Here is a 10,673-nt window from a genome sequence, read left to right as displayed (position 1 = left end):
CTCTGGTGAGAAACGGCAGCGTATCAGGGTGTGGAGGACGCCATGACCTCGGTAGGTCATTACTGAGGTGTCGCCTGTCAGCTTGTGTCTCTTAAGGGCTGCGAGGAGCAAGTAAACAAACACAAAACTGCTAAATAACAAAAAGATGCACAAGGATTTCTCCATTTTATAAATGTTTTTTTTTACTGTTTATGCTCTTTCCTCACACTTGTCCTCAACTTTAATCCAAAAGACCATGTAGATTTATATCAAGCTTAGAAGAAACTGCACCCTGAACTAGATAGTTTCATTTTGTTTAGTTTTTTACCGCCTCGTCTCCTCCTCTATCTCATTATCCAAACTCCTATCCTTCACCTCTCCTCCACTCCTTCCCTCCTCTTTGGCTTGTAATGGTAATCACTCTCCCTACGTGTGGCTTTAGAGTCTTTTTATCCTCACGACACACACACACACACACACACACACACACACACACACACACACACACACACACCCCTTCCCTGTTACTGCCTCCTCTCTCTCTTTTTTTAATATCATCATTTCATCTTTATCTCCTCCTCTGTGTGACCTCTCCTCCTCTCGTCCTCCAACTTCCCCTCTGACTCATTTACCACGAGTACCTCCCTTTCGCCCTTCTTCGGCCCCTCCCCTCCTCACCTCTCTGGGGAACCTGCTGCCAGCGGTAGTCCCAGTTTTGCTGGGTGACAGCCAGACGGGAAGCTGCCAGCCCCTCTTTGGGCGAGAACTTCCTGACATCCCACAGCTTGATGGACTGGTCCTTCGAGTTGCTGATCAGGTAGCGAGCGTCACCCTGGCACCGTGACAAAATGGAAAAAAAAAAGAGACCGAGATCTGAGAGTTAGAACAATACATGTGATTGAATAAACATCCTGTACGATTAATGTTCTCATTTAAACCATTTCCAAGTAACTGGAAAACTTTTTACTGAGAGACCCCCCCTCACAGACACACACACACTCGCACCCACCTTGCTGTGGATGAAGGTGATGCCGTCTCGGTGGCCGGCCAGCTGTCCAACAGGCTGCGGTCTGTCCTCCCGCAGCGTCCGTCTGTCCCACACCTTGCACAGTGCGTCATCGCTGCCAGAGAACAGCAGCTGGGACGAGCTGTCGGCGAACGCCACCGCGTTCACGTCGTCCTCGTGGGCATCAATCTGATGAGGATGGCAGCAAAAGAAAGAGTCAGTGTTTACTGTATGGAGCGTGTGCACATGTGTGCAAGAATGTGCTATTTACAAGTGGGCTATTTACATGTTGTTGTGAAAAGTGTGTGTGTGTGCGCACTTATGCATGTCTGTGCCTATGCAGAAGTAATGAAAGGAGCATTTTTCTTCAAGGCTGCTGCGCACTGAAACTCAGACTTTTCAGTACATAAGCCTCAAAGGCTGTGCTACAAACAGGCTTTATACACACGGCATGGTTGTGAGTCTCCAAATGCAAAGATGTAGCTGTTAGTAATTACAGCAGTACAAGTGTTTGTTAGTTTTGTCCTTTATATGTGCAAGAAGACGAAATAAATCGCTAGATAAAAGGATGTGTCACAAATGAAAGGATAACTCAACATGAAGCATGGTGATGAGCGGTTCTAGCAGAACAACTGAACTGCTTTCTTTCATAAGACATTTCATTATTTACCGTTTTAATGATGTGGAGTCCATCTCTAACAGGTTACTATGAAGGCCACAGCGTGTGATTCACATCATTTTATAATCACTAAACCCATTCAGTCTCATTGTGAGACACAGATCAGCCTCAACAGCTTTCTATTGATTTGCAGAAATCCTTCCCTCCAATGGGGAAAAACACTAACCGGAACCACAGCAGCAAAATGCCCCGACTTCAGTTTCCCATCACTGCACTGAATCGTGGAAAGTCTAGTGCTGCACATGAGGAAGTGACAGTGAAAGTACAAACAACTAATAAAAAGTTGAGAGATAAAAGCACAGAAACACACCACAACACTGAGGTAATTAGGAGGGACAGACAGAGAAACGGCGGACGACAGAGACGAAGCAGATGGTCGAGGTCGAATGCTGACTTCTGCGCACGGGGCGGTTATGGGAGGAGGGAGGGCGGTAGGTTTAACCCCCACCGTCCCACTGTGTGGCAGAGCTGGACTCTTCGCTGCTATATTAGACTACAGGATGGTGTAAAACTTTATGTAGTTTCTGCTCCGCTGCATCTGGCTAACCTTGACCGAAGGATGAAGCGCAAATCAGACAGACGTGACGCTGAAACGGGCACGGCCAAGGCGACGCGCGAGCAAAAAGACATAAATGCACACAAAGACACACTAACCTTCAACATTCGTTTATTCTGCTCAAGATCAAAAACGTAAAGGCAGCCGTCGTTTGCTCTGAAATGAGAGAGAAGAGAGGCTGAGAAAAGAATAAAACAACTCCCCTAAATTGAGGCTCTAATAAACATATTTCGAATATACCGCCAACAAATGGAAGAAAAGCAGAGTTGTGCTTGAATTCAAATTTCATAAAGAGCCTTCAGTACTCATTTCAACCCTGTCAGTCACTGCCTTGAAACATAAAAGCAAATTGTACTCACCCTCCCAGGATCTCTTTGCCATCTGTGGACGCAGCCAGCGAGAACACACAGAACCTCCTCTCATCTGGACTACAAAGCACAACAGCGCACACACACACAGGTTGGACACTGCAGTAAGAGCACAATTGCTGATTTACAACCACACTCTATCTACTTTATTTATTTTTTTGGTGTGGGATAACATAAAGGCTTTATGAAACCAAGCATCACCTTTTAAACAATGTTTTTGTTAGGAGAGCTGTGAGTTTAATGGCAGTGCTTTGTTGAATTAATGATCTATTTTTAACAAAAGGAGCGCACACAGAGCGAGAGGATGGATGTTGGGGTGACAAGTTCTGACAGCATCATTCATCCAGGTGGTAATGAAGGGAGAGGAGGGCCTGCTGGTAAGGAATGATAGATTACCTGCTCCGTAATGTTATAAGTTACTATGAGGGGAAACACTAACTTGAGGTCCAGGGCGGTGTGGTTTTCACTGTCTCCATCTATACTGCACATATGAACTGTGGGGGAGGAACAGAGAGAGACACGTATGACTAAAACATCGCAGCTAAAAACGTGTTTGATATGCTGCTTAAAAACAAAACAAAAACTCCTGGAAGCTGTGGCCAATGTAAAAGCACTTTCAATATGAAAGAAATCACTTCCTGATTCATTTATTCACTTCTTCACATTTCTCACAAGTGATGCTGTTAAAGGCTCTACTTTCATTGTTCTATTGTAGAAATGTTTAGACACTACATTGTAGTTAGGGCTGAATATCGTCACGGATTTCTAGAATCGAGTCGATCCACGATTCGATTCAATTCAATTCAAATCGATTTGAATCTGGGAAATTTTGCCTCAGACAGTCAGAAATATTATAATTCAGATCAGGACATTTACATATTTTTGTATCTATAAAAAGGAAGCTGACACTTTCCAGACTTTATCAAAGGTGTGAGCATCACAGCAGATGCCTTTGTGTCAAAGGAGCTGAAGATAAAACAGAAAAACATGAAGGTGATTTTTCCTGGCCTGGGATTTTATAAAAATATTCTGCAGTACATCAAAAACGAAAGAAAACCATTAATCAACTTATGAACATTACCTCTGAAGTTACAGCGGTTTTATTAGAGACACGGCTAAGCGTTTTGCATTTTGTATAATTTTAAAAAGTTTAAAAATTTGTTCAGAAGCCTATTGAACGGCAGAAATTAGGTTTTCTTTTCGGAAGTAAAAGGAGAAAAAAAACATCGGCCGACAGCGCTGTAAACAACGGTAGTCTTGTGCGTAACAAGCAAGCAAATAATGCAGAAAACAGATTTCAGGGATAGACGGGAAACTGTTCTTGAACACTGAGAAAGAGAGAGAGAGAGAGAGAGAGAGAGAGAGAGAGAGAGAGAGAGAGAGAGAGAGAGAGAGAGAGAGAGAGAGAGAGAGAGAGAGAGAGAGAGAGAGAGAGAGAGAGAGAGAGAGAGAGAGAGCTGTGCATGAAGTGTGATTTTATTGTGGTAGAAGCAAAACAGTGAAAGTAAGAGGGAGTCCATGACGATGTTTATGTGAAGCGTAGTTTGGATATTCTTTTGCTGCTGGTTTGGTCAATATTGTTTGGAGAGAGATGAAACTAACAGCTTTAGAATCAGCGCAAAATGGGCGTAAAAACAAAGCGCGGACCCGCCGAAACATCAGAATCAGCGAGCTGTCGGCTTTCAGCCCCGGCTGTGTCCCTGCCGTCGGGTGAGAAAGGCGACATCTCACTGATTCTGATCCGTGGGTCTGCGCTTTGTGTTTACGTCTTTGTGCAGAAGCCGTGTTCCTGCTCTCATTTACTCTTTTAAATGTTTGGTGGTTGTCAAAATTTTGTGATGTCTCACCTGAGATTCTGGAATTTTGGGCAAAATACATTTATATTAAAAAAATCGATTCAGGATTTTAATGAATCGATATCACGTTGTCCAAGCCAGAATCAATTTTAATCGATGAATCGATTATTAAAACCCACCCCTAATTGTAGTTGCATTAGGGCTGCCACGATTAGTCGACTAGTCACGATTACGTCGACTATCGTCGACGATTTTGATATCGACTATCAAAATCATCGACGACTGATTTAGTAGTCAACGCGTCGTTTGAAGCTTTGTAAGATCACAAAAGACGCAGGAATAAGTAGAATTTAAGAGTGTAATAACAGACTGAAACAGAAGATGGCAGCACTGCATGTACAAGGATGCCAGCTGCCGTTAAACCCCGAAGAAGAAGTAGCTGTATCCCAGAATTCATAGCACAGCCCAGCTCAGTTTCCAACAATGGCGGCAGCTAGTTAGTTTAAATATTACTCTTGTTATTCTTTCTGGGTCACAAAATAAACGTTTAACATATTTTCAGGCGAGAATGTAGCTGTGTAAACCTCAAATATCTGCTCAGTTTATCAAGACACCACATTTTCAAAAACGTCTGTTACCCACTAGCTCGATAGCTAGCCGAGGGCAAGGCTCACTAGAGCCCGTGAGAACACCAAATCGTTTTCAAATCCACCGGGGTCTTTTGCTACTCAGGTTAAACATGATATATAAGTCACTTAGATAACTTAAAAATGTTATTGTTTGGCTTTTTTTTCTATTTTATTTGTTCCTGAGTAAATCGGTTTGGCTGAGATTAAAGTTATAGTTTTTACACAGCTGAATAAACGTCAAGCAGACAACTGATTATCAGAAGTGTGAGATGCTGGAGAATAAACTCCGGTGTCCTGTTATAGTTTAGATAGCAAGGAGTTTATTAAAATTCACCGAAACAATCTGCAAATTTCATTAAAATTTAATAAACTATCATCTTGTCTTTATTTTTAGTTAGCACAGACCTTAAACACTAGCTGTAAGCTAATGATAGTTATATAAGAGCAGATGCATGCTGGTGCAATAAGCTGTACATCCAATGAATGCATGATCTGATTAGTCGATTAAACGCAAAAATAATTGGTGACTAGTCGACTATCAAAATAATCGTTTGTGGCAGCCCTATTAGATATACCTTACTAGAACTGGGTTGGATCCCATCTTTCCTTCAAAAATGACTCAATTCTTTGTGGCATACACTCAACAAGATACTGGAAACATTCCTCAGAAGCTTTGGTCTATCTCGATATGACAGCATCACACAGTTGCTGCGGATTTGTCACAAATCCCAAAGGTGCTTCATCATATTGAGATCTGGTAACTGTAGAGGCCATTTTGAACACAATGAACTCATTGTGATGTTAAAGAAACCAGTTTGACATTATTGAATCTTCGTGACGTGGCATGTTATCCTGCTGGAAGAAGACCAAAGTGTAGCAAGACAATATTCCACACACCATTACAGCAGCACCAGCAGCTTGAACCAATGATACTAACCCTGCCGTACAAATGTGATGGCAGAAAGTGAAACTCCTCATTAAGACATTTTCCAATCTTGTACTGTCCAAATTTGGTAAGTCTGTGTTTCCTGTTCTTAGCTGACAGCACTGACGCAGTAGGGTCTTCTGCTGTTGTAGCCCATCTGCTTCAAGGTTTAACATGTTGTGCATTCAGCGATGATCTTCTGCACACCTTGTTTGTAATGAGTGGTTATTTGAATCACGGTCTGGTCACTCTTCTCTGAGATCAACAAGGTATCTTCACCCAGAGAACCGCTGCTCATTTTCAGTTTCTCAGACCATGTTCTGTAAACCCTGTGTGGGAAAATCCCAGCTGATCAGCCGTTTCTGAAACACTCAGACAAGCCTGCGTGACACCAACAACTATGCCACGTTCACTCACTGAAATTATCTTTCTTCCCCATTCCGATGCTCAGTTTGAACTTCAACAGGTCACCCTGACCATGTCTACATGCCTGAATGAACCAAGTTGCTGCCATGTCATTGGCTGGTTAGACATTTGCGTTAATGAGCAGCTGAACAGGCATAGCTTATGAAGTGGTGGGTGAATGTATTTTGACACACCAATACAATAAGCAGCTGTGTATACAGCAAAGCTAAGTGTTATTTACTCTTATTTAGTACCTTAAAATACTTTCTTTTCTGAACATTTTTAAAAATAAATGTAATATAATTTCTTCTTTAAAGCCACAAAAACAACCTGTGGTCTAACAAATCAGATTCTGAAAGTCTTTCTGGATATCAACGACACAAAGGAGAGGGATCATCTGCCTTGGCAGTTCAAAAAGCAACATCTTTGATGGTAATACTGGATAACTTACACATCTGTGAAGGCACCATTAATGCTTAACAGTAAGGGTTTGGAAAAATATATGCTGCTATGTAGCCATGGGCTTTTCAGCAAAGACCTTGCTGATTTCAGCGAATCAATATTAAACCACATTCTGCACACATCTATAATATAATATAAACATCTGCCGCATTAGGAAGGGAAAAATATGACAGTTCTGTACTGAACAAGAATATAAAACAATACTTTTTCAAAATGAATAGCTTTATAGTTCTAAAAAGTTCCCTCTGTTGTTTAAAAAATAAGAAAGAAACAAAAACCTGCACCTGTCCCAGCCTAATATTCAGATTTTTTGTGTCTGCTCTGTCTAATGGTACAAATATCCTTTTATGTGTTTGATTTACAGTTCACGAACAGTCCCAGATTTTTTTTTTTTTTTTTTAGGAAAAGTGGATTTATAATCCCAACTAAAAAAAAAAAAAAAGAAAAGAGCCAATCTTGAAGATTTATAGGTTTTCTGAATCTTTACAGAATTAGTTTTTCTAATGATGGCAAACTGTTTTCCTCATTTCATCACGTAAAATTTTACTAGTCCCATAGCCTTACTGTAGTCAGACCAACTAGAGTAGAGCACGTGGTGTGCATCGGGGGTGAAGCAGACATCCAGCACGCTCCAGCCCACGTCACGGGCCTTCACCGTTCGCCACAGGTGAAAACGCCCCCTACTGGTGTCGTACAAGCGGATGTTCTGGTCTGTAGCAAGAAAAAAAACAAAACTAAACAAAATACAAAGACTCGCATTTGTTTTTATTTGGGTTTTTTTTACAGGTCCCTCAGAGGTTGTTTGTTTTTTAATTTATTCCTTGGGTACAAACAGAGTGATTTATTTCACTTTCTCCATTTTGTCTGTAAGACTAATCAGTTTGAACTAACATAAGGACTCATTTACACGTGTATGTCACCAGCCTCTGGTTTGTTGTTCAGGGCTTGCTGCTGATCACTAACACAGACATAATACAAGAAGAATAGTCGTGACAGTTAGGCAAGCGTAGGTGAGACGTGGTGAGACATGTTGTCCTCCGCTTGTTTAGTTTGCTTACAAAACAGTAACTTCATTCATTAATCATTAAATCAGGAAATAGGAACTGATGATGCGCTTGATATTTGTTTTTTAGAACATGAGAAAAGTCCAATAATACTCCCCTCCGCCTGAACACAGTCTGTACACAACACAGCATGATTTGGTGATCCACGCAGCAGCTTTAAACAAACACTCAGAATAAAAATCAGACCTGATTCAGCCCCTCTCGATCCTCAAGTTGGACATCGTGCTATTTACCTTGGCAGGCGGAGAGGAACATGTTGCCATCCTCGCTGTACACTCCACAGAAGGCTTTCTGCTGGTATGTATCCTTGTGGGACACATAGTTTGGCAGGAAACTGCAGAAGAACACTGGGGTCACAATTTTAATATTTCGTCTTCTTCATGTCCAATGCATTGTATATTTTCACAGCAATTGTGCAGCTATCCCTCTGCTCCAACAGAGCACAATGGTCCAATCAAGGCTTTAATCACGCTAAACTAATTGCTATTTAATTCTAATTTAGATTTTAAATACTCCAAAGTTACTTACTGCGTACGGATACGACTGCACTCTCCGTGGGAAAAACTGGAGCCTCTACATCTGCCTTTTTCTCTCTGCACACAAAAACATTTATTTGCAGTTTCATAACTTCATTGAACTCTATAAACAAAACTAATACGACTGCACTGCCGCAATTATTTTCCATTTAGATTTTATTTCTGGGGTCTGACCTCTGCTAGCATGTGGGTGAAACTGCGATAGCCTTTCAAGGAAGAGGAGGCGGTGGCCAGCAGGATCTGAGTGCGGATCTCACTCCGGTCCACTTCGTGTGTGTCAGGTTGGGTGTCCACTAAAGACAGAACACAAAGAACAAGCCTCAGTAGGAGCTCACATTCAACAACAAGCTCTCAGAACTTCAGGCATGCTCTGATTAGCCGTCCTACATATTTGAGAGAACAATCCATGGAAATATTTGACAGCTGAAACATTGTTTTATGTTTGATCCATCACTGATTGACAGACGATGAACAGACATGCAACGAGAGCAAAAGATGAAACACACAAAAGGAAGAAGAAACAGTATTTAGGCCTCACTAGTTCTAGAAAACAAAAAAACTGAATTGAGGTTTCCATAAATAACATTTTTGGGATGGCAGTGAAAACAAGACAATAACATTACTGTAACACGATTATGTCTCTAAATGAAACCTTACTGACATTCATTCACTGCTTCACTACTTGGAAAGAGAAGACATCATCCTAACGTAATTACGTGTATTTCTGCACTGCAGTGGCTGCACTCTAAATAGATCTGTTAGCTTTCCATATTATGTGATCATTGTAACGATGTATTTAAGGGTATAAATGAAGAGTAAACCAACAAAGTAAAAAAACTGCTTATTTTCCTGCCCTGTGTCAGTGGGAGGTTACCTGGTGGATTATAGCGGTCACCCAGCCGTCCATCCCAGGCTCCATCGCTGTCTTCATCAGAGTCAGAATATGACTGGACCAGCTGCAGCCCTGTGGCTCCACTGCCATGGACCAGTCTTACCTGACCCCTGCACATGCAAGCAACCAGTCAATTAATCAGTTATGATTAATCCAATTATCTATTGCCCTAGTGCAAAGATGTACCTAGAAAATAAAAAAGACTTGACAGGTGGAAACCAAAGCTAAATGGTCCAGCTGTACAACATGTAGCAATGACAACATTTAAACGCTAAAGAAGTGAGAAATGTCAAATGTTTTTTCTTGCAGATCTCGGTTCCCTCTGGTCACGAGAGCAGGCCCTGCCAATGTCACGGTTCACTAAAGAAACTATTACAGAGGGATATACAAAAAAATTCCAAGCTTATCCAAACTGAAATGGGAAAACCTTAACCCCCACTTAGCTTTGCAGCGCTGGAATGTGATGTGACGTTTCAATTATTTGCTCTTTGGCAGCGAGATAGAATACTGCATGCATTACTTCTATTTGCCTCTAAATGTCATTTAATAAGTGCCCGATACGCTCACCACACACAAGTCATTTTCTCTGCAGCAACTACACACATATGTGACAAAGACTTCTGTCCTAGTTCTGAGTTCAAGAAATTAGAAAGTAATGAACTAATGCTACAAGTCCCCGGGGCAGTCCAAAAACATGTAGTCCTCACCACGAAATGCCTCTGGGCAGTAATTTTGAAGAATTATCCAATTTAATTTCAGTTGTCAGCAGGACGTATAAACTGCACACACAGAATCACCAGCCACGTGTTAATAAAAAGCTTTCTTCCCTCGCCCCCAACAAGTTTTTCTTCTATCAACATTTTGGCTGTTGCAGAACTCTCCCACAGATTTAATTGTGGAATGCTTTGAGTGTCATCGTCTTTAATAACGATTACGTCTCTCGGCTAGAAAGAGGAGCGCTTGCTTAAGACTGCTGCCTCCATGACTCAGACAAGTGGTGGATCGATGGTATGACTTGCTACTAGAAGGACTTTGACTTTATTGCACTTGTGTTTTTATGTATTAATTGCTCATTTTTACTTCTGCTAGTTATGGCCCACTTTCACCAAAACAACTCCATAGTACCTCTGCTACAAACCTAGGCCCTCCGTGGTATCAGTTTGAGCGTTTTTAACTGTGAAATTCACCTTCTCAGTAAGTAAGCCAGCACTTCTGCTAAGTCAACGTCCTCCTCTGATGAAGACTGCCTGTCCGTCCTGCGGCCTCGGCTGCTGCTGCCGCCCTGGTTTGATTCTGTCGCTTCAGACTGCTCTCCTGGGTTGCCACTGGAAGAGCCCCTTCCACCAGACATCCCAGAACTGGACTGTGAGCCCATA

General features: G+C 41.8%; 1 protein-coding gene across 1 annotated transcript in view; it reads right to left on the bottom strand.

The window, feature by feature from the left end:
• The window catches only part of dcaf11 (ddb1 and cul4 associated factor 11), a 12,389-nt gene extending 1,717 nt beyond the window's left edge, over positions 1 to 10,672 (bottom strand). Inside the window, exons 1-12 of the mRNA XM_085467788.1 lie at positions 10,485 to 10,672; positions 9,280 to 9,407; positions 8,580 to 8,698; positions 8,398 to 8,462; positions 8,103 to 8,203; positions 7,370 to 7,516; positions 3,028 to 3,082; positions 2,580 to 2,648; positions 2,319 to 2,376; positions 989 to 1,174; positions 658 to 811; positions 1 to 98 (exon numbers count right to left, since the gene is read on the bottom strand). The exon at positions 1 to 98 is cut by the window's left edge and continues 55 nt beyond it. Of these exons, the coding sequence (XP_085323914.1) occupies positions 1 to 98; positions 658 to 811; positions 989 to 1,174; positions 2,319 to 2,376; positions 2,580 to 2,648; positions 3,028 to 3,082; positions 7,370 to 7,516; positions 8,103 to 8,203; positions 8,398 to 8,462; positions 8,580 to 8,698; positions 9,280 to 9,407; positions 10,485 to 10,672 (1,368 nt within the window). The remainder of the gene's footprint in view (positions 99 to 657; positions 812 to 988; positions 1,175 to 2,318; positions 2,377 to 2,579; positions 2,649 to 3,027; positions 3,083 to 7,369; positions 7,517 to 8,102; positions 8,204 to 8,397; positions 8,463 to 8,579; positions 8,699 to 9,279; positions 9,408 to 10,484) is intronic.
• Position 10,673: the final 1 nt, after the last annotated feature.

The sequence above is a fragment of the Copadichromis virginalis genome, linkage group LG9 (genome assembly GCF_057382275.1).
Source record: "Copadichromis virginalis isolate Kocher_CV1m ecotype Utaka linkage group LG9, C_Virginalis_male_GT1.1, whole genome shotgun sequence".
Classification (NCBI taxonomy): domain Eukaryota; kingdom Metazoa; phylum Chordata; class Actinopteri; order Cichliformes; family Cichlidae; genus Copadichromis; species Copadichromis virginalis.
The sequence above is the reverse complement of the archived record's forward strand: the minus strand, read 5'-3'. Positions and strand labels throughout refer to the sequence as shown.